The sequence below is a fragment of the Tiliqua scincoides genome, chromosome 4 (genome assembly GCF_035046505.1).
Source record: "Tiliqua scincoides isolate rTilSci1 chromosome 4, rTilSci1.hap2, whole genome shotgun sequence".
NCBI classification, from domain to species: Eukaryota; Metazoa; Chordata; class Lepidosauria; order Squamata; family Scincidae; genus Tiliqua; species Tiliqua scincoides.
Genome location: NC_089824.1, coordinates 199196914 through 199220568, shown reverse-complemented (window position 1 = coordinate 199220568; position 23655 = coordinate 199196914). Strand labels below are relative to the sequence as shown.

Here is a 23655-nt window from a genome sequence, read left to right as displayed (position 1 = left end):
TCCTCCCTCCAAGCCCTGCACAGAGGCGGTTTGGAGGCTCCTGGCCTTGCGGGCTGCCCTCAGCCGCGCTCCCCTCCCGCCTGGGAGCATCCCTTACCTCTCCTCCTCCTCCTCCTCCAGCTCCAGCCAGCTCCCTCCTCCCCTGGAAATGCTTCGGAGCCGTCAGCAAGTGCTTCCTGCTCCGGCAGCCCAGCCACCGCCACCAGCGGCAGGCGTTGCCCAGCAGGTCCCCGCCTCCCCTTCCACCCCGGGGTGCAAGAAGGCTGCGCGCCGGCAGCCGAGGCGCTCCCCGTACGCAGAACAGCCTCCCGGGCCCCGATCGGGGAGAAGACCGGGAAGAAACCAGCAGGCTCTGCCTTCCAAGCAGTGGCGTAGCTGGAGGGGGGGCAAAGCACTAAGTTTTGCAGGGAGCCTCACTGGCAGGGTGATCAGCCGTCCTCTTTGGCCAGGACACGTCCTCTTTTTTAGCCTCCTGCCTGGACAAGAACTTAAGGCTGCAATCCTGGGCATGCTTTCCTGGGAGTCAGCCCCATTGAACTCAATGGGACTTACTTCTGAGTAGACACACGTAGGATTGGGCTGTAAATGTCCTCCTTTTCCCTGTGAGCAGGACCCTGCAGGCAGTGCAGAGCCTTCTTATAATTATGTAATACAGTTTTACTATATATATATATATATATATATATATATATATATATATATATATATATATATATATATATAGTGTAAATTTATATATGTATATAATAAATTACATGTAATACCATTTTAAAATAAGTAATATAGTGTATATATATAATAAATTACATGTAATATTTTACAATAATATAGTGTTTATATTAATATATATAATAAATTACATGTAATATAGTTTTAACAATCAGTAATACAGTGTTTATACAAGTGTTTTTAGCTTTTAGCAGTGTTTATACAAGTGTTTTTAGCTTTTGTTTTGTCATGTCCTACATTTTTCTTGGATGTCCTACATTTTATTTTATTTATTTTTTCACATTTTGGGGAGTGCCTTGTCCTCTTTTGGGGTTATGGCATCTGATCACCAAGCTCAGGGCAGTGTGCAAGCAGCGCTCCTCCCGTTCAGAGCCATTCTGTGCAAATGCCTATGTTTTGCTCCCGCTGCCTAGAATGGCTTGGAAGGGGGAGAGGGGCTGCTTGCACGCTGCCATGAGGCTCCCTGCAAAACCTAAGTGCTTTGCACCCTCTCTAGGTATGCCACTGCTTGGAAGAGTCATTAAGATGTGAGCAACCTCTCCCTGGGTACAGTGAGGATTTCACTTTGTGCATCTGACTAGATAAGCCCCATTGTAGTTATATTGAGCTTACTCTTAGGTAAACCTATTCCCTGTTAAGTATATAGGATTGCCGCTTTAGGGCCCAATCCTATCCAATTTTCCAGTGCTGGTGCAGCTGTGCCAGTGGGGTGTACGCTGCATCCTGTGGTAGAGGGGAGTCACTGGGGCCTCCTCAAGGTGTGGAAACATGTGTTCCCTTACCACGGGACTGCACTGTGGCTACACTGGACCTGGAAAATTGGATAGGATTTAGCTCTTAGTTACTTGCAGCAACAAAGAGTCTTGTGGCAGTTTACAGACTAATTCTGGCACACCAAATCCACCAAAGCTTGTGCTGAAATAAATTGATTAGTCTTTAAACTGTGAGAAGACTCTTTGCTGTTTTTGCAGCAGGAAGCCAAAGGCCTAATCCTATCCATCTTCCAGCACAGTCACCCCTGTCACCTTTGTTCTTGTACAGCGTGATGATGTTTGCATCCCTCATGTCTTGAGGTACTCCACCTTCTCTCCAGCAGAGATAGAGGATTTCATGCAGCTCAGTGACGATGATCTCTTTGCAGCATTTTAGGACTTCAGCAGGGATGCTGTCTTTTCCAGGTGCCTTGCCAAAGGCAAGGGAGTCCAGGGCCACGTGAAGTTCTTCTAGGGTTGGTTCACTGTCAAGCTCTTCTAGCACAGGCAGGCACTCAATGTTGTTCAGCGCTTCTTCGGTGACTACATTTTCTCTGGAATATAGCTCAGAGTAGTGCTGCACCCAGCGTTCCATCTGCTGCGCCCGATCCTGGATGACCTCGCCTGTGGCAGACTTCAGAGGGGCAATTTTCTTCTGTGTTGGACCTAGGGCCTGCTTGATACCATCATACATCCCCTTGATGTTGCCCGTGTCAGCTGCTATCTGTATCTCGGAACAGAGCTGGAGCCAGTAGTCGTTAGCACATCTCCTGGCAGTCTGTTGGACTTTGCTGCGAGCAGTTCGGAGGACCTGCAGGTTGCGCTCACTGGGACAGGCCTTGTATGCTGCTTGAGCTCTCCTCTTTTCCTCAATGACTGGCGTCAACTCCTCAGAGTGGGCTTCAAACCAGTCTGCCGCCTTGTTGGTCTTCTTGCCGAATATGGACAAGGCGGTGTTGTAAATGGTATTCTTGAAATGTTCCCATTATCGCGCTCTGAAAGGTGGTTCTGGCACAGCGTCTAGTGTGGCTGAAAAGGCCAATCCGGGAGTGACAATCCCTTCCACACCGGGAGCAAGTGCAGTCTGTCCCTGGTCTGTCTCCCTGGCTATGGGCCTTCCTTCTTTGCCTCTTAGCCTCAGACTGTTGGCAAAGTGTCTCTTCAAACTGGGAAAGGCCATGCTGCACAGCCTGCCTCCAAGCGGGCCGCTCAGAGGCCAGGGTTTCCCACTTGTTGAGGTCCATCCCTAAGGCCTTCAGATCCCTCTTGCAGATGTCCTTGTATCGCAGCTGTGGTCTACCTGTAGGGCGCTTTCCTTGCACGAGTTCTCCATAGAGGAGATCCTTTGGGATCCGGCCATCATCCATTCTCACGACATGACCGAGCCAACGCAGGCGTCTCTGTTTCAGCAGTGAATACATGCTAGGGATTCCAGCACGTCCCAGGACTGTGTTGTTTGGAACTTTGTCCTGCCAGGTGATGCCGAGGATGCGTCGGAGGCAGCGCATGTGGAAAGCGCTCAGTTTCCTCTCCTGTTGTGAGCGAAGAGTCCATGACTCGCTGCAGTACAGAAGTGTACTCAGGACGCAAGCTCTGTAGACCTGGATCTTAGTATGTTCCGTCAGCTTCTTGTTGGACCAGACTCTCTTTGTGAGTCTGGAAAACGTGGTAGCTGCTTTACCGATGCGCTTGTTTAGCTCAGTATCGAGAGAATGAGTGTCGGAGATCGTTGAGCCAAGGTACACAAAGTCATGGATAACCTCCAGTTCATGCTCAGAGATTGTAATGCAGGGAGGTGAGTCCACATCCTGAACCATGACCTGTGTTTTCTTCAGGCTGATTGTCAGTCCAAAATCTTGGCAGGCCTTGCTAAAACGATCCATGAGCTGCTGGAGATCTTTGGCAGAGTGGGTAGTGACAGCTGCATCGTCGGCAAAGAGGAAGTCACGCAGACATTTCAGCTGGACTTTGGATTTTGCTCTCAGTCTGGAGAGGTTGAAGAGCTTTCCGTCTGATCTGGTCCGGAGATAGATGCCTTCTGTTGCAGTTCCAAAGGCCTGCTTCAGCAGGACAGCGAAGAAAATCCCAAACAAGGTTGGTGCAAGAACACAGCCCTGCTTCACTCCGCTTCGGATGTCAAAAGGGTCTGATGTGGAGCCATCGAAGACAACAGTGCCCTTCGTGTCCTTGTGGAAAGATCTGATGATGCTGAGGAGCCTGGGTGGACATCCAATCTTGGGGAGAATCTTGAAGAGGCCGTCTCTGCTGACCAGGTCGAAAGCCTTTGTGAGATCTATGAAGGCTATAAAGAGTGGCTGTCGTTGTTCCCTGCATTTCTCCTGCAGTTGTCTAAGGGAGAATACCATATCAGTGGTGAACCTGTTGGCTCGGAATCCACACTGCGATTCTGGATAGACGCTCTCTGCAAGTACCTGGAGCCTCTTTAGTACAACTCGGGCAAACAGCTTTCCTACAACGCTAAGGAGAGAGATGCCGCGGTAGTTGTTGCAGTCACCCCTGTCACCACACCAGTAAGGTGTTGCCTCGCCACGGTCCGTTAACCTCATGGGGTGCGTGGGGTTTAGGGTGAAAACCGACAAGCGGATCGACAACTCTGCACCATGCAACAGAAAACAGAAAACTCCTGCCCTAAAGCTGGGCACCTGGAACGTTAGGACAATGACACCTGGCTTCTCTGATGAACTGCAAGAAATAGACGACGCACGCAAAACAGCTGTCATCGACATGGAGCTGAGCAGACTGCAGATGGACATCGTCGCCCTTCAAGAGACGAGGCTTCCAGATTCCGGATCTGTCAAGGAGAGAAATTTCTCATTTTTCTGGCAGAGAAAACCACCAAACGAAACCAGGGAACATGGCGTTGGCTTTGCAGTCAGAAATTCCCTGCTGAAGTCCATCATCCCACCTACTGTGGGAAGTGAAAGAATTTTGTCCCTGCAGCTTCAGTCATCAGCAGGACTTGTCACTCTCATCAGTGCTTATGCACCGACTTTGTCGTCTCCAGCAGAAGCCAAAGACAAATTCTATGATGACCTGGCCACCACTATCAAGAAGATCCCCGTAAAAGAGCCATTGTTCATCCTCGGCTATTTCAATGCTAGAGTTGGTACTGATAACAGTTCGTGGCCCACTTGCTTAGGTCAGTTCGGCATTGGGAAGATGAACGAGAATGGCCAACGCCTGCTAGAGTTTTGCTGTCATCATGGTCTCTGTGTCAGCAATACGTTCTTCAACATGAAGCCCCAACATAGAGTCTCTTGGAGACACCCAAGATCAAAGCACTGGCACCAGCTCGACCTGATTCTCACCAGACGCTCCAGCCTTCTCAGCATCAAGATCACATGCAGTTATCAGGGTGCTGCCTGCGACACTGACCACTCCCTGGTGTGCAGCAGAGTGAAACTGCAAACTAAGTGACTGTATCACACGAAAAAGGAAGGAATACCTCGCATTGATACCAGCAAGACCCGGGATCAGAGAAAAGTGGAGGAATTTGCACGAGCGCTTGAGGAATCTCTTCCAGGCCCGGTTGATGCAAACACATCCAACAGATGGGAACATTTCAGGAATGCCGTTTACAACACCGCCTTGTCCATATTTGGCAAGAAGACCAACAAGATGGCAGACTGGTTTGAAGCCCACTCTGAGGAGTTGACACCAGTCATTGAGGAAAAGAGGAGAGCTCAAGCACCACACAAGGCCTGTCCCAGTGAGCGCAACCTGCAGGTCCTCCGAGCTGCTCGCAGCAAAGTCCAGCAGACTGCCAGGAGATGTGCTAACGACTACTGGCTTCAGCTCTGCTCCCAGATACAGGTAGCAGCTGACACAGGCAACATCAAGGGGATGTATGATGGTATCAAGCAGGCCCTAGGTCCAACATAGAAGAAAATTGCCCCTCTGAAGTCTGCCACAGGCAAGGTCATCCAGGATTGGGCGCAGCAGATGGAACGCTGGGTGCAGCACTACTCTGAGCTATATTCCAGAGAAAATGTAGTCACTGAAGAAGCGCTGAACAACATTGAGTGCCTGCCTTTGCTGGAGAAGCTTGACAGTGAACCAACCCTAGAAGAACTTCACGTGGCCCTGGACTCCCTTGCCTTTGGCAAGGCACCTGGAAAAGACAGCATCCCTGCTGAAGTCCTAAAGTGCTGCAAAGAGATCATCGCTACTGAGCTGCATGAAATCCTCTGTCTCTGCTGGAGAGAAGGTGAAGTGCCTCAAGACATGAGGGATGCAAACATCATCACGCTGTACAAGAGCTTTACTGTTGGGCTTTACTGTTGAATAAATATGCATAGGGTTGAGCTGCAAGGCCCATTGACCATCTGAGTCAAGAGGTATAGGGCTTGTGCTATAATCCTTAACACGTTTCTGCCTGGCCCACAGGGGTACACATTTGGTCCGTGTTGTGTACATGCAACATTGGGCAGAGTGTTAAGCCATTTCTGCCCAATGTTACATATATGCAACAGGGACCAAATATGTATGCTTGTGGGCTAGGCAAAAGTACTTTTTTGGAGTAGGTACTTACTTCTGTATTTGCTTCCCAGTAGCCTTGTATAGGATTGCACCTAGTCTGTGTAACACCTCCAATCCATTTTAAACTATCCTAATCTGCAGACTATGGCTTTTTCCATCTGCCTAGCAAGATCATTTTCTCCTCCCTTTTTCTGCATAATGTTCAGCTTTGAAGAACTCAAAATTTGCTTGCTTTTTTGAGACTTTTTAATTGAGAAGGCGTTATTCTATTGTTTCTTTGGAATGGGCTGGGAGGAGGGTGAAGGGGTTGGGTTCGGCAGGAGTGCTAAATCCGAACTCCGTTCCTGGGCCTAATCTTCATGCCCAGCTAAGTGCTATGAAGCTGGTGCAGGTCCATGTTGACCTATAGCAGTTGCTGGGGTTTACACCAGGTTCAAGGGAACAAATTTTCCCATACCCAGAGGAGGCCTCCAGAGGCGAAAACCTCCCTACAGGATAGAGAGGTAGCTCTGTTGGTGCTACTGCTTTGTGGCATGGAGAGTTAGGATTAGGCTCTCTGAGAATTCAGTGAAAAATACTGGGTACCAAGAACTGGGATCACTAAAGTAAAATGAACTGTTAAACAGTGACATCTGCTGGCAAACAGAGGAATGCACAGGTACTGTGTTCTGGATCAGCGGTCTCCAAACTGGAGACAACTGCGCCAGAAGGGCTTTCCTGGCGCTAATGGTGCTTACTGTTCTGCTGGGGGGGCGGGCCTGGTTGTGACACCAATCTCCCCTGAACTGCACCCTGGCTTGCCGCTTCCAGATTCTATTGCCGGAGCTGGCATTGTGCCCAGATTTCTGGGAAGACACCTTAAGCTGGGGCACAGTTTGGGGGAGATTGATACTGTGACCAAGAGGGTCCCTCATGGAGCAGTAAGCGCCATTCATTCAGGGGAGGGATTAAGCAGTGCACCGGATCTGACCTGTGGACCAGAGTCTGGAGAGCCCTGTTCTGGATAATACTTAGGTTATTTTATTTTATTTTTTAGACAAAAACTGATACTTTGATAAATGTGTTAGTCTTCAGGTTCTGTTTGACTCCTTGTTGGTTTTATTTACTTAATTTCCAATCCACATTATGAAAAAGACAAAAGGCAGATAACAACACTCAAAAGAACAATTTAATAACCCAGGTAATTGAAATACCTTTTAACACGTAACCTATTATAATACAAAACTTGAGTGTGTCAAAAGGATCTAGGTGGTTTCCACATCAGTCTTCGTCTTTGGAATTTACATCATTCATTCACTCAATTATTAGAGAAAATCCAGGTGTGATATCATTCCCATCACTTGCAATGTTCTTCATGTTGTCCTTCAAAAAAAAAATCATTTTAAAAATCTGGTTTGTGGTGATTTGTCTGACTTTGAGTAGAATTGTGAATTGGCCAAGCACTATTGATGCACCTGGCAGAAGATGTGGTCCATGAGACAGTTGGTGACTTGGTGGGTCATATTCCTGCATTGCTTGCCTTGCATCTCAATAGTGCTCCCCAGAGTGTGGAGTTCATTGCCCAAGGAAACCCGGTGAGGCATGTTTCTGAGTGCATTCAGACAGCAAATAAAAATTGTGCTGTTGCTTGTCATGGTGTTGCTTACAAAAATTTATTTGGACTGCTTTAAAGTTTTAATGCTCTGTTACTGTTTGGTTTTCAGTTCATTGGATATTGGTTGTACAGTATACAGTGGTTTTACTGCATGTTGTAAGCCACTCTGAGCAACCAAACCAGAGGAAGACATAGCATAAAATAACCTTTCCTACAACTGACTGCAACCACCTTTAGAATCAAGTAGAAGAAAGATCAGGTCTTTCCCAAGCCCTCCCTGCCCCCAATAATCCCCCAGGAAGACTATGAGATTAAATGCTGCCCCTTTCACGCTGTACAAAGTGTACCACTGCCACCTCTGTCTGATCCTCATTTCCATCCCCCACTAGCTTTGCCTTTGCAACCCACACTGCCTCATCCCATTGCCACCACCTTCCCCTGACTCCTCTTCCTACTTTCCCCTCTCTTCCATTTCAAATGGTAGAGAGGGTAGGGAAGATAGGGTGGTAATGAGGAGGGGAGTAGAGACTCATGGCCTAGTGATTCCTCATCTTCCCTCTTTCTCGCCTTCTCTGTTGTTTGAAATGGGAGACAGGAAGTCCAGAGGAGAGGGACTCTGGCAGCTCTGTCATCTGCATGCCACCACTGCCAGGAGACAGTTACTCCCTTCAGTGTGCAACCAGGAGTCCTTGGTCTTGCCTGGGCTTCTTAGACAACTGGCCCTGAGAAAGGACACCTTAAATACCGCATTTATTTGTGGAATTGTCCAGTGTTCCCTGCCTCATAAAAGTGTTAATTCATACCTGGGGTTTTGTTAGGAAAGTCATTTTAAAAGATCCAACTTCTTTTGTGCTTTAATGGTTCCTACCCCATCACAAAAAGAGGTAAGGGGGAGTCTTTTTCATTTCCGTTTTCCAGAAAAGTGCCAGTGTGATAATAAAACATATGTTAATTTGTTGAGTGCCCTATATAGGGGGAAAGGCAGGGTACAAGTCTTATGAATGAATGAAGGGGGAAAATGATTGCTGTGGGTATAAACAATTTCTGGAAATAAATAAATGAAGGATCAAAACCAGTTCAGGAAACATTTCAAGGAGTGGTTTCAATAGTGCTGGTGACCAGGAGATGAAGGAACTAACTTTAAAAAACCACTTCTAAAAGGAAGACCTGATTGAAAGCTAAGTACATGTATACCAGTGGTTCCCAAAATTTTTTCACTTGCATACCCCTTGGCAGCCCATCTCCATAAATTGTGGAAGGCCCACAATTGTGGAGTCTGCATTCCAATACAAGTGGTTGAAGTGGCATTCATGCAGAATGCACCACTTTGCAATACCTGCAAGTACAATTATATTCCTGCAATTAGATTATCTAATTAGTAGAACTTGTGCTGAATAGAAGCTGGCTGGCTGACATCACAGGATTTTGCCCAATAACTTAAATGAGACGACTAAGAAAGTGGTCTTTTCTTGATTAACCAGCAGTGCAATCCTATGCATATTCATTCTCAGAAGTAAGTCTGTTTTGTTCAGTGAAGCTGACCCCCAGCTAAGCGTGCAGAGGGTTGAACTGTAAATATCCTAACCTATGAATCCTGCAAAATTTATTTTTCATGAAATAAAAAACCTTTCTATAGAAAACACATTTAAAGGAAATGGAATTTTGTGTGTGCGTGCGCGCGCGTATTCTAATTCATTCTTGTAAAACCTACCTTTATTTATTCATAAGCGTTCTGCAGTAAGACTCCATTGTGAAATATATTTATAAGCACCATAAAATAAAATAATTCAGTGATGGAGGCTGAGAAATTACAGGATAATGTGGAATGGGTGCTGAAAATTAGCAAAGCTGTTCAACTGAGGAAAGATTTTACAATTTGGCTGTAGCCACAGGAGTGGAGACAGAAGTGAGAAACGGAAAATACCTTATAGCAGGGGTGCTCAATAGGTGGATCGCGATCTACCGGTAGATCACGAGGCAAAATGAGTAGATCGCCGAGCTCTGTCTCTCCAAACTGTTAATATGTCAGTTTCCTCTAGTCAGTAGATGAAACTGACATATTTAGCTAAACTGACACTGAAACTGACACTTTAGCTGCTCTTCAGGCATGCAGCAACAAAACTGACGAAACTGACTAGACTCCAGCAGGGGCTCCATACATTAAAGGGGGTGTCTGTCAGACGCTTCCTTCACCCCTGGTAGATCTCCGGGCCTTGCTGGGTTTCAAAGTGGCTCTCGAGCCAAAAAAGTGTGAGCACCCCTGCCTTATAGCCTTTTGGATTGATAAGAATGTCAACAACTTTTTATAGCAGAGCATTTTACGCTCAGATTGGTTTACCTAAGATAAGTTATCTTGGTATATATTTGGTTCAAGAAGAGCTAACATGATTTTTTTTTTAAGGGAGAGAATAAGAGGTACCAAGACTAAGAAGCAATCAATATTTGAAGAACTATACGATTTCTCTATTCTGCTCTGTTTACTGATCGTTTGGTAAGGGTGTGTTCTAGCTGCTTAGCATTTTACATCAAATGCAGTTACTGGTGATGACAGCAATGGTAGCTTCAGCAAGTGAGATCTACCTGCTCAGCCTAGACCAAGGGTATCTAAACCCCGGCCCAGGGGCCAGATGTGGCCCACAGCAAGCCTCTTTCTGGCCCATGGCCAACCTCTTGTCCCCTGAAAACCTCTGGCCCACTCAAATGAACATGACCAGAACTGTGCTCTGATTGTGTCTGGAGGGTGTTCTGAGGGTCAGAGAGGTTAAGTGAATGAGACCATTTATTCATGTATTCACTCATCCAAGTTCCATCTCTAATTTATTTATTTAAATTTTATATTTAAATTTTTTTTCCAGCCCTCCACACCATGCCAGATATTTGATGCGGCCCTCTGGCCAAAATGTTTGGAGACCCCTGGCCTAGACCACAGATGGTGTAACTGCAGTTGAGTTAATGGAACAATTCAATTTCACACCAATTTAGTCTCTGGTCTAAAATGGGCATGTGGGATGGAGTGTGAACACAGATGGAGATGGTTCGCTTTTCAAGTCATGAAGGGCACAATCCTAACCAGGTCTACTCAGAAGTAAGTCATATTTTGTTCAATGGAGCTTACTCTCAGGAAAGTGTGGTTAGGATTGCAGCCTAAATCACATACTACAAAGCCAGTCACTGACTTGCACTGGTGTTAGATGCTAGTGCAAAAGCTTCTGAGCCAGAGCGAATCCTAGCTTTTGAACATCTTGCCGTGTGGACCCTTGATTGTGACTTCTTGAAAAGCAGTGACTTGGGCTACCCAAGAGCAGGAGAGTAATTCTTAACCAACGAATAGGCAAGACCAGTGAAGGACAACTATGGCTTAAACTTGCAAGGACACAATCTTGGAAAATCCTTCTAGACCAGTGGTTCCCAACCTGTGGTCCGGGGACCATAGGTGGTCCGTGAGACCTTGGGAAGTGATCCCCGAGGTCTCAGGGGGAAAAAAGATCACTTTTGATTACTTCCAGGATCTCAACAAGTGACCGCCCCCCCACAGACCACTGAAGTATCTGCTGTGACTGTAGGTAGTCCGTTATTCACCCTTTCTGGTGGTCCAGCACTTGCTAAAGTGCCAGCTGTGAGAGGGTCCGTTCTCCACCCTTTCTGGTAGTCTGCAGAGGAGTGCTGGTGAGATGCTTCCCCATGGACCACCAGAGAGGGCAGAGATTGAACCCCCCCCCCCCCCGCAGCTGGTATTTCCAATGTCTTGCCAAGCACTCCCCCATGGGCTACCAAATTGAATTATATTTTTTTGTGTGGTTGGGATGGAGGGGGTTGCAAGTGGTCCACGACAATTCCAGTGTTTGCCTCAGTGGTCCGCGGGCTCCTAAAGGTTGGGAACCACTGCTCTAGACTAAAAGGGTGCACAGCTTCTTTGGAACCTCCAGCATGGAAACCCTACTGGTCCTTTATAGCATGGTTTATATAGCACGCTCCTTTATAGCAACTAAGCGTGGTTTTTGATTTGTCCACAGATGTGCTGAAAATAAGGCTCTCCAGGTGTTTTCTTTGCCTGACATGTGGCTGCCAATGTTTGCAAAGGACTGAAGCATGAACTGTCCAACTCACACCAACAGGTAGGAGCAACAAAGGCAAAGGAGGGAAATACTGATAACTGGGAGGAAAAGAATATGCCAGGGAGATAAACCTTTTCACAAATGAGACAGGAGTTGAAATTAATGGTTAACTTTCCCCCATTGTTGGCTTTCATGTTATAAATGGCTATTTTAAAGAAATGCACAGTTTACCTAACAAAGCAAATTTGGCCTTTGCTCTGCCCAATTATCCAAATTATGATGATGGTGATATGCATGTCAGCTCCCCAACCTGGTCCCCCTCCTGTCTGTCCCTGACTTGCAAGGCAGGGGATTCTAAACAGCCCTTTGAATGACTGGAAGGTAATTGATCCTCTGACGTCCAAAAGCTTGTAGGTTTCCTGAGGGAGTGAAGGTATAAAAGAGGGGACGGCAATATTCACAGCAGCTAGAGACCAGCTACTAGTTAAGAGCCACTGGACAGAGTTCTCTTCATTTCCTGGGACACTTGAGGAGAGGCAGAAAACACTGACAAGCAAGGAAGAGGGTGCAAAGTTGAGAGGACATCTTTATAACAGTAAGTTTGATGTAACATATTATTTTTACTGGATAGCTGGTGGAAAAGTGGAAGCCATATATTATTTTGCCTTGAGACAAGGGAACTTTGTAGAGGCATTAAAAGTGCAGTTCTGTGCAGACTTGCCTAGGAATAAATCACTCTGGATGCAGTAGGATTTGCTTCTCAGTAAATATTCACAGGAATGGGCTGTAAAGTGCAAAGCTAAACTGCGCAGTCCTAGGCATGTGTGCTCAGAAGTAAGGTCCACAGTGCTCAGGGGGGCTGATTCCCAAGTAACTGTGTGTAGGATTGCAACCAATATTCATAACGGGACACCAACAGAGTGAACAGGATATCAACAGGGTGCTGGGTAGCTGTTTCTGTGCATGTCTAATTGTCTAGACATTAAGAGCCCAATCCTAAGCATGTCTACTCAGAAGTAAGTTCCCTTTTAGTCTATAAGGCTTACTCCCAGGTAGGTGTGAATAGGATTGCAGCGTAAGTAGCCCAGATGCCCAATGTGAATACCAAATGAAGTTTTGTAAGTGATGTAAACATCTCCTGTTGTCATTTTATTCATTTTTCTCTGTCTCCAGGAGGTGGGTGGACCAGAGGCATAGCTAGGTCATTTGACACCCAGGAACCTGCATAGTACTGGGGCACAAGAGTAGTGCTATTCCCTTTCTGTAATGTATTCCTTCTTTAGGCAGCAATTTTGGGTATGGAATGTAGTTTTTATTCTAGTTCTGTTCTACCCCTCCTCCCTAGGAACCCAGGGTAACATACAAGGTCCCCCCCCATTTTATCCTTACTTACAACAACCCTATGAGGTAGGTTAGTCTTAGACATTGTGCCTGGCCCAAGGTCACCCAGTTAGCTTTAGTGGCTGAGCAGGAATCTGAACTACCGTCTTTCCAGTTCAAGTCCAGCACTTTCACCACTGCATCATACTGACTGCTAATATTGTTGTGGTATCCCATTTTAAGAGTCGGAGCCTAACCATATTTACTCAGAAGTAAGCCACATGGATTTCACCTAGCTTTACTTCCAAGACTGAATTCTTCTTCTGACCTGTATGGCATAAAAATTCAAATCTCTCAGCTGAAGAATATGTTAATCTCATCCTTTTTGCACTATTTTCCAGACTGATTAGGCTAAATCCATAGCACAGTAAACAGCAGTTTATCTACCTCTCAGTCTTTCTGCCTGCCATCTCATTATTTCTACAACTATATTACACTGGCACTTTGGCTGATTTCAAAAGTGCTACCAACTAACAGGAATGAATTTTCTCTGGGGATTAGATTAAAGATTTCTGCTTTGAAAGGGGATTTTCTTTTTCATTCCTTGCTGCATGGTGCATCTTTCCTGTAGGAAACCAAGATGAAAATAGTGATTTGGCTTTTCAGATTCAGAAATGAGATAACGGCTGTCAGCTGAGAGGGAAGCCTGAAAATCCTCTTCTTTATCCTCTGAAATATCAGGATACTTGGACCTAAACTTTGTCCTCCAAGAGGGGAAAGTGAGGTAAAGAAGAGAAAGGCATCAGTATTGCTATCACTCCTATTTTGCTCTTCCTTTAGAAACCTCCAGGAGGTTTTCATGGGACTCCAAGTAATCTCCCATGCAAGCACAGATCCTGCCCACTGTACACCAGCAGCATCAGTGCCATTGGATTAGATGCTCCTCTATCCTTTGACCAGGTCATTCAAATTGACCATAAACAAGTGCCTAAACAAGGAATGAGAGTGAAGGGAAGGGATTAGTAAGAAAAGAACTAGCAATACATTAAGCCAGTGGTTTCCAATTTTTTTTGACTGCCGGCTCCCTTGACCACTGGCTGTGGCTCCCCATTAGGGCTACAATCCTATACATTGTATAGGGTGGTGGGCTTTTAACATGAGGATTCTGTGGCTCTCTGGGGAGCCACGGTTCGCCATTTGGGAACCACCGCATTAAGGATTCAGCAATATGACATTGAAAATCCCCCGTGTTACATTCCTTAACATTTTGATCTTTTAAGAACGCTTTTATTATTTATTTGAAATATATACATCCTGCCTGTTAACCAAAGTTCTCAAGGTGACTTACAATACTATATATTTAAAACACACTAAATACATAAATCTGGATCTTGGAGGTGTCCCTCATTGAATGGCAATGGAATGTCTTCTCCCAGGCTACCAGCTCCTGGTTCCAGGTGGCAGATGCAGGAGGTGCAGTGGACCTGTTCCAAAATACGTGGTTGCAAATCAAAACCAGAGAATCATTGGTAAAATTGACTCACCTTCTCTCTCTTTTCCTTTTATTTAGACTTGGCCTATGTGCAGAGCTGGCCCAATCATGAGGACAACTGAAGTGGTTGTTATCAGGCAATAGACTGGTGGTGTTAGGGGCCCATCTCTGTTCATCTGCTCGCCTCTCCTGACTCCCTTCTCCTTCCATTCGGTGGAATGGAAAAGGAAGAGGGGCGATAGAGATGAAGAGGAAATATGGAGAGAAGGAGAGTGCTGAGATAGAGCACTGGAGAGTGGGGGGAGCAGAGGCTGGCACATCATTGGGAAAGAGGAGAAGCATTTGGCATGGTGCCTCAGGTGTCAGGAGGTCTTGGGCCAGCCCTGTCTACACATGTAGCAGAACAAGTTGGTAGAATTGTGAAGCTGTAGAGTGAACTGTACCACTCCAGACAGCAGGAAGAGAATGCCTTCTCTTGAGTTGTTTCTCTTTGAGTTATTAGCACACTGAGGAGAATACAGTCGTTCTATCCCAGCCCATACCCTGTTGTGCACATTTTTGTTTTGCAGGCAGATATTTGCCATAGAGGAACATTCAAAAAAATGCTCCCTCCTGCAGCCTTCAATGACACATCTATCTCTACCCCCTCAGAACTCTGCAACCTCAATACCCCTTCATTCTGCTAACTCATAAGTCGACAGGTTTGGCAGAGTCGCATGTCAAACTGAGGTGGTAAATTCTGGATTGTTTCATTTCAGACTGCAGGTGTGGGGTCATATTTTGGAATGCCTCATCATGCATTCCACCCCACCTCACACTTGCTGCATGTAGTAAATGAGGACACTGGAGGAAAGACTCAACACAGACCTTCCCCCGCCCCGATTTGCCACTTCACCACATGCAGGTGTTTTTGTTGATGGGAAGGGGCACTCAAAAATAAGAACCCACACCTGCACTCTGATGTGGAACATTCTACCTCCTCAGCTTGCCACCTCCATAATAATAATGAACCAAAGTAATGCAAACAACCTGCTTCAGTTCTGGAACACCAGATGGAGAAACTGCTGAAGGGTGGATCTGCTGACAGCTTTCCAGCTATACTGAGAGAATGAAAACAGATGACAAACTGGGGAATATTTGTGTGTGTTTTTGCATGAATATTTGCATACTTCAAAACAGCCCTCCATTTGGAGTCTCTGCTGCTCCCAATAACACAACAGGCAGTTCCTTTTTTCCCCGTCACCCTCTTCACATGGTGGAGTTGAAGAGCAAAAAGATGTCTGTGCTCAGCAACTGTCTTCTGGGCCATGGAATCCCTCTTAAGAAAAACCAGCATGGGGCGGTGCAGGCCTGTGATAAAGAGCAAAGCCACATCTTCCGTGATGGCAGCAGCACAAATGGTGTGTGTGAGGCTGATTTTGCTTCTATAGTGAACCCAAATTTGTCTTTTTTGCAGATTGCCCCAGACGGGTGAAGAATGCTGGACAGGGCACTTCTCCTTCTGTTCCTTCACTTTGTCATGTGTACCCTCTCTTCCCCACTCTATCCAGCACTCAGGTGGGTGGCTTCTCCCTTACACAGCAAAACATATTTAAAATATGGTTCCTGTTCCAAAGAGCTCACAATAACGCTCGCACTAACACAATACATCTGTACATTTCTTGACTGGGTAACTGGCACATAGCATGTGAGTTTTCAGATGGCTATACTGGCTTTTGGTTAACTGTGATGGGCCTGTTTTGGGCCCACCAAGCCAACCCAGCCCCTGAACCAACATTACTCGTGGTAGTGGTAGCATCCTGAACACCATCAGGTGGCAGGTATGGAGTGCCATAGGAGCCCAGTGCAAGGCTTTGCCTCAGGGGCCCCAATAACCTGGCACTGACAATGAGAGACTTCTCTAGCTGCAGCTGCCTCCTGAACTCTCCTCTGCACCTTTCTTGTATGTCCATTACTTCTTCTGAAGGGCTGAAACACTGCCCTGCCAGACCTTGCCACTGGTTCACCCCTGCCCCATCCATCTCCTGGTAGAGTCAGATCAATGATTTGTTTCAACCATTTGCTTTAGGTGATTGCTTTGTTTCAATTTTGATTCCTTTTAAAAAAATAATTTCCCATTGATTTCAATGGGAAAAATCCAATTCACTGTAATTTTCTTTTCAGAACTGAAACTTATAGGGATGGAAATGCTCTATAAGGAGATAAAGTCCACTAAATTTTATTCAGGCTTGTTTTGGCTTATTGTTTCAGGTATAGTCCACTACCCATTTCTGGCAAAGCAGTGAGTTTTCAGCTCCAGGAAAGTGGCCCAGTCCAGAGCCACAATCTCTCCGTGGAAGAACAAGAGGAGGAGAACTTTCTCACTGACCCTGCTGAGAAAAGGTGGGTACAGCAGCACCCCAAATTCAGCAATGCAAAAGTTTTCAGGAAAGCAGCCATGGGAGTCTAAGGAAAGTTTGGGTATGTCATACATTATTGTGGCTTATTTAATAACACAAAAATGCTGCAAAACCAAAATGGTAAGACATGACTGCCTTCCTAAGAGTAATTACTGTTTTCCACACATGATGGATACAGGGGCCAAACATGGGAGGTGTAGAGGCAAGGGAAATTGGTACTTTACCAGGGCCCAACTTAGACTGATGAGCTAAATTATAGGGGGAAGTTTATACAAATGTATTTTCAGATTTTATAAGATCCTATGAAATTTGTGGAGCCAATCTGCAGCACTGATAGAACTGAACATACAGCATTTCAATCAGAAAGTTACTGGCTCAGGCCTTTCTCTGGAACAGCAAGAAAAAAGCCTTCTTAATATTTTAAAGAAAATGTTTATGTTTAAAAAAAGTTCACAGAGCAGGTGTTATGCCTGCTGTAAGTAAATGGGAGCACAATGCGTATTCATTTCCCTGGCACCAATGCATTCACTGATCATGGTCCCAGGCTTCTGTACTCTCAATGCGTGTCTGCAGCAGACAGTGGAAGAACCCTGGCCCTGATTGGGATTGCCTTCTGCAGACAAGCGTAGAATGCACAAGGCACGGCCAGGGAGCATGCAGGCATGTGGGGCACAGCACCAGAATGATGCCTATGTGGTTTTTATAGAATGCAGCGTCATGCCGATGCCATATTCACAGATCATTATCGGAAATTCCTCTCAGCTCAGAAGATCTTACAGAGCATTTATGGAAAAAGACTCGGGTAAGTGGCACTTTATTATTACTACAATAATAGTAGCAATACAACACATATGCTTGAAGATTGTCAGTCACAAGACTCATCAATCATAAAAGCCCAGGGTATAGCTTCTGATTTAGCACTGAACCAGAGATGTGGGGAAATCCTGCAGGAACATGCCTAGAAGTGAAACAACAAAATCCTAGCAGAGGGCACAAAGGCAGATCTTATAATACATAGTAATAAGCCTAGTACATTTCAAGCTATGCTGCATTCTTCATCAAGGGAATTTCAAATAGAAAGAAAAATGGAGTGTCAGCCTCATCATTCTGTTGCTTTGTTTGTGATAGTCCTGGTGTGATCCAATAACACAAGTTGATAAACTGAAAATAGTTTGTATCTGACACATGCCCAATGGTGACTTTCTTTTTTTAGTTGTAGTGTCCCATTCATTAAAATCCTTCTTCAGAGGCTCTCCTGCTTACCTGCATTGTTACTTTTCCACACAAAAGATTCTGATTTGCCAAGGCTTTGGAATAATTTTGGTTTTTAGTTGCCTGCTTTAACTACACTATATATACCTTTAATTGGAAAGTGTTATTTGTAATACAGTACATGTTTATTATTAAATACAGACTGCCTGTTGCATACTGTTTTCTCATGGGTTTTACTTTTCCCCTTAGGCCACTAGAAGACAATTGCTCCACCTTTTCCCTTAAAGCAGTTTTAAACCATAGCAGAACTTTGTTTTCTTGTTTCAGTTGTATCTTCATGTTTCCTCCAAGTAACTTTGCTTAAGGCAAAGTACCAGGAGTACTCATGTTTTGTCTTTCCAACTATCCTTTGTGTAAGGCTAGGCTGCCTTGTCTGAGCTTCACAATGGAGTAAAGTCTTCGCCAGCCCAAGTCTATCCATTACATCAAAACTGGTTTCCTTTGCAGCCCAGGTGGCCCGAGAGAAGAGAAACGCGAGTTCTTGACCAGGCGTGAATCTGACAGCATCCTTATGGATAGCCGCTACCACCAACAGATGGTGCTAAGGAATTTCCTGGGAGCCATGCTGCAGAATAAAAAGTTTGTATGAAAACAAAGCAGGATGATTCTACAACAGTACATTTTCAAGTGTATAATGGTGGTGTGTGGCTTTCTGGCTTCTGCACCTTTGTACATGTAGCAGGTGCTGACTGAAGGGCTTGTGCTAGGGCAGGGCAGTCTTGTGTACCTGCTGGTGGTATGCCAGAATTTCTGAAGGATAGGATTGGGCTGTAAATTTCCCAGTGGACATAAATGCTTTCACTGAGAACAGAAATAGAACTGCTGCTCAAAGACTTCTTATATCTTTCATTTTCCCTACAGGCCTCAAGATGTCAGCGATGATGCCCATTTAGACAATTTTGTCAGTGTTCTCTCCAAGCTCATAGAACTGTAAATAAGCTTTCCTGTTTCCCATCTCACTCTGGTTAGTACTATTCTCAGAGCATCAAGCTTTGTGAGACTTCTTGGCAGTGCAGTGAAATAAACTGATATTTGAACTGATAAACAGAAATAAATTGGTGCATGTAGTCAGTTTATCAGAATGCCATGTCCTACCATAGACAGCTGTCAGAAAGCAAAAAAACAAGTCACTGAGACATTAACTATATTTACCTGTTAAATTGATGATACCCACAATTAAAATGTAGCCTCACTTCAGATTGAAAATAAAGACTTCAGGTCCAGCTTTGTTATACGTGGATTTTTTTATACACGGATTTGGCTCAACACAAATGGCCCCTACAAATGAGAAGGAATGTGCTGATTCCTGGAGAAGGGGAAAAATGCACCCCTTTAGATCAGTTTAAAAAACTACTGTTGCAGAGAAACAGTCAATACAAGTGATTACAGGTATAATCTAAATATCCAGATTTTTCTATCTCAAAGCTGATGAAAGGGGCCCTTTAAATTAAAGGAAAATAGTCCTTTAATAATGCCAGAGAGGGCTGCAGGCTGACAATCCATCAGTCATTCTCTCTGTAGGCTTCACTCCTCCCTTCCCCCTGAGCACTTGAAAGGCTAAATGGCAGTGATTATCACCTCCTAAATTCTTTCCCCCTTGCTGGGGCTCCTGGTGAAGGGAGGTGTCCCTGCCTCCTAGGGAAGCTTAAGCGTCTGGAGACAGACTGATTGCCTCTGTGTGCATTTCAAAAGGTCAGCAAGGCTGTTTTAAATCACCAGAGCAAAGAGACTTTGTTTTTTAAATTGATTTGCTATAGTGCATTTTTTGCCATCCTTCTTGGAATGGAACCCTCCAGAAAAATGAGTCTCAACTTGTATATAGTTGAGCTACTTTATACACTTTATATAAAGTTTAGCTACTTTATAATCCAGAGAAATGTATAATTAATTTCAAAAAGCATCAAAGGCTGCAGTATTATACACATTTACCTGAGAGTAAGCTCCATGGAACACAGCGAGATTTACTTCTGGGTCAACATATATAGGACTTCACTGAAATATCCTTATCTTAATTTTTCATAATTTAGTTGCCTTATTGACTTTCATCAAATGATGCAGTCACATATCAAATAGCTTTGTGATAGCGTCAGCTGATAGTCTCTTCCCCCACCTATCCTGCTTTAGCAAATACATGTATGGCAACAAACTATTTGTAGATTCATAGGATGATATGTAACCATACTGATTTAACCCCTACAGTATCTGAAAAATGAGTTTTTCCCATCTCTGACTACCAAACCATGTAAGCAGGTTATTGGATCAGAATTATCTACCACTCTTCCAAGGATATGAATCCCATACACTGTTTACCATGGACAAAAGTTGAGGATCTGGACATCTTCATCCAATTCTAATATCGTAGAAATACCTGCAGATGAGTTTTTAACCATGAATGTCCACGCACCATATTTAAACTGATGAAAAAAAATCAAACTTTAAATTTAAAAGTATTTGAATTCTGTATTCAACCTTCTGCGAGAAGTTTGCACTTTTACGTAATTTTAAGCAATTAAAATGTGAAGCTCAAATTTTGTACGTAATGAAACCAGAGTTCCAGTGGACTATTTGTAACTAATGAGTCTGCATACCTGAACTACTATTTCAAATGTGACAGATTTATCAAATGTAAGAGGTTTCATTTGAGGACTAACTTTGGTTTACTACAGAAAAAAGTCATTCTCTATCTCTAAGAGAGCCTGTTCACTTAATATGCAGGCTCAAAATTTTTCCTTGTAATATTTCACCCTATTTTCACATCCTCCCATACAACTGGCTTAACTTCCCCTACCATGGTGAAAGTTCCACCAATTTAAATCACCTCTTCTGCAAAAGTTTTGGTGAGAGACCTTAAGCAATTCAAATCAGATGCATTTCTTCTTTTAAAGAAAATCTCAAAAATCAATTAGAAATGTTTTAAGCATTGCTGCTTTGTATAGAGCTGCCTGTTTACACATAGCTCCTCCAGGCACTGTCAAACCTTTCATATCTGAGCTATCTGTCAATCTTGAGCTATTAAAACTGAAGCCAGAAGGAGATATTAACCACTTGACTTTTCCCCCCCCCCCACTCACTGAGCAGTTTTAAATGGCCTCATTGACATGCTAGTTTGAGCCATTTGAAGGTACACTGTCAATCCTACATTTGTTAAATAACTTTGTTTATGCCTTTATATTTAGGGTTATACCTGAAAGATGCTTCACTACATTTCAAAATGAAACAGTTCCCTTTTATTTTTCCACAGTTCACTCTCCTTCTCTATTCCTGTTCTTGTTGATAGAGAAGAAAATGGTACTGCCTAGGCCAGGATCCCGATTCTCCACCTGCTACACTTGGATCACATGCAACAGACTAGGCTTTGACAAGCTTGCAAAAGAAATGAAAGTTGTACTGAATAAATGTATTCAACAGCACATCAAGATTCTTTGTAATTTGTTTTAGCTATTCTACCATTTCAAGAATTTAAAAGCTTACAATTTGCCAGTGATGGATTTTGAAATGGGATTGCTCTGAGCAAATATTTCCTTACATGACAATGGGCAAGGTGCACATGAAAACACTCATTCTATAGTATAAATATATATTCTCTCCACGGTGTGGAGAAAGGGAAAAGTTATTTGTCCTCTCAGATCAGGGTCAATCAGAGAAATTGAGTAATAATGTTCTCTGGACAGGAGAAAGGAAGTACTTCCACACACAGCACATCATTAACATATGCAATGTTAGGCAGAAATAGCTTATTAATACATGAATTTACTGCCACAAGACTGTGATGGCTGCTAAGCTCATTAACCTTTGCTACCATAGCTGCTAATAGGAGTTTCCCTTCCAAGAGGAACAGCAGCTGAAGGGCATCCCAATATGGGCTGGGTCTGTGGTGGAAGAAGGGACTAAAACCGAGACAGTAAGGAAGAACAAGTGCTAGGAAAGTGGCAAAAGCAACAGTAATAGAACAGTAATGTAAGGGGAAATTCATTTGTCTATTGCAAAGACTCTGTCCCTAACCCAGAGAATTGTTTTAGTCACGTGCAATCAACTGCACAGATGCAGGAGATACTGCTAGGAAAAAGTGAAAGTATCTTCTTAAATTGTATTGTAAAGTCACTTCTGAAACATCTTCACATTTCCCTCAAGCCGCTTATGAAGCAGGACAGGTACCACTTTCATACAAACACAGAATCCAAGCTACAGATTTTGCAAAATATGATACAACTATTGTTTTTCTTTCATCCTCTTTATTCCACAGGAGGGGCAGATAGAAAAAAATTACTGTTTTGGAGCCATCAGTTTCCAAAATCCTTGGAGGTAGGCAAGGTGTTAATGCCGTAAACTCAACACACTTAGATATTCAACTAAACACAACATGCGGGAAAACCTGTTTTCCTTTTTCTTTAAAAAAAGTATAACAAAAAATGTTTTTAATATCACAGACAATTCTCTTCCACATTTCCATTTCTGGCCTTTAAACTCTCCTTTGGCTCCATCCTTTGAATTGCAAAATAGTTCTCTGTCAGTTCTTTTAACATCAGTGTGTCCTGAAAGGAGACAAAAAGATGCCCAGCAAAGGGAAAAGGAATTAAAATTTCAGATACAGAACAGCATCTTTCCGGGCATTAAGTCAAATCCCTCTGGCACAGCAAAGAGATAACTATCTCAGCATAAACTTATAATACTACAATATAGTCTTTAGAGATCACCAAATTTGAATACAAAGACCACACACAAAAATGGTAATTGTAGGAATAGTTTTAAAGAAGGTCAACTTTAGCAATTAAGACTTACCTATTGATTTATCCAGTTAAGACAACTGGATAAAGACATGACATAAACCTGTGAAAGATTTTTTCTAATGTGGACTAAACATTACAAGATTCAAGGAGTCAAAGTGTACAGTATAGGAAAATCTGCAACAACAGGATGGGGCTTGTTTGTGGCAAAGTCAGCAAGTATCTAAACTTGTAGAATCCAGCACTGAACCCAGTACCAACACACAACTGAAATATCAATGAGACACAAATAGATGCATTGTTCATGCCTTGTGATTTTGCCGATAATGGGAAAAAATGTTCAGGGCAAAAATATACAGGAAGCAACATTGCTGTTTAGTTATTTTATCATATTGCAATATAGTACCTCTCATTTAGTAACCATGCCTTTGGGAAGAGAGGGGTATTGCTCTTAATGTATCCAACATAATAAGAGTAGGAGCAGCACTTAGCATATGTGAAGCGCCATTGTGCTGTATAACAACAGTATCTCAGTTACTCTTAAAAGACCTTTATAAAGTCAGCCAGTTTATTACCCCCATTACAGGGAGAGCGCAGCTGGCCTAAGCAGCTGCCCTAATGAGTTATGGCCACCCTGGACTGATCTCCTGAGTCAAATCTTAGCCAACCAGCACATCAGTTCTGAGTAAGATTGCTTTTTAGTCAATCACAATTCACATATGTAACAGACACATTTGTGTTGAAATTTTCCAAAAAGGGATAACCTAAACAGATTTTGTGACAAAATGTTCCCTCTCAAGGACTTGTGCTCTCATTGT

At 43.9% G+C, this 23655-nt stretch overlaps 2 protein-coding genes across 4 annotated transcripts in view; one reads left to right on the top strand and one right to left on the bottom strand.

Moving 5' to 3' along the window:
- The first annotated feature begins 232 nt into the window (after positions 1-232).
- Positions 233-21517, top strand: GHRH (growth hormone releasing hormone). Of its 2 annotated transcripts, XM_066623483.1 has the most exons (9): positions 233-291; positions 9977-10066; positions 11589-11690; positions 15899-15999; positions 16693-16824; positions 17548-17643; positions 18561-18692; positions 18975-19077; positions 21355-21517. In XM_066623483.1, the coding sequence occupies exons 4-8, from the start codon at positions 15920-15922 to the stop codon at positions 19045-19047; spliced, it is 513 nt and encodes a 170-aa protein (XP_066479580.1). In that variant the 5' UTR covers positions 233-291; positions 9977-10066; positions 11589-11690; positions 15899-15919; the 3' UTR covers positions 19048-19077; positions 21355-21517. The 2 variants fall into 2 exon arrangements, with proteins under 2 accessions (XP_066479580.1, XP_066479581.1); XM_066623484.1 differs by lacking the exons at positions 233-291; positions 9977-10066; positions 11589-11690 and adding an exon at positions 12140-12225.
- Positions 20554-23655, bottom strand: part of RPN2 (ribophorin II) — a 32489-nt gene continuing 29387 nt past the window's right edge. For both annotated transcript variants that reach the window (XM_066623481.1, XM_066623482.1), the window contains one exon: positions 20554-22645. Coding sequence is in view for 1 of the 2 variants with exons in the window: in XM_066623482.1 (XP_066479579.1) it covers positions 22636-22645 (10 nt within the window). In the remaining variant the exon portion in view is untranslated. The remainder of the gene's footprint in view (positions 22646-23655) is intronic.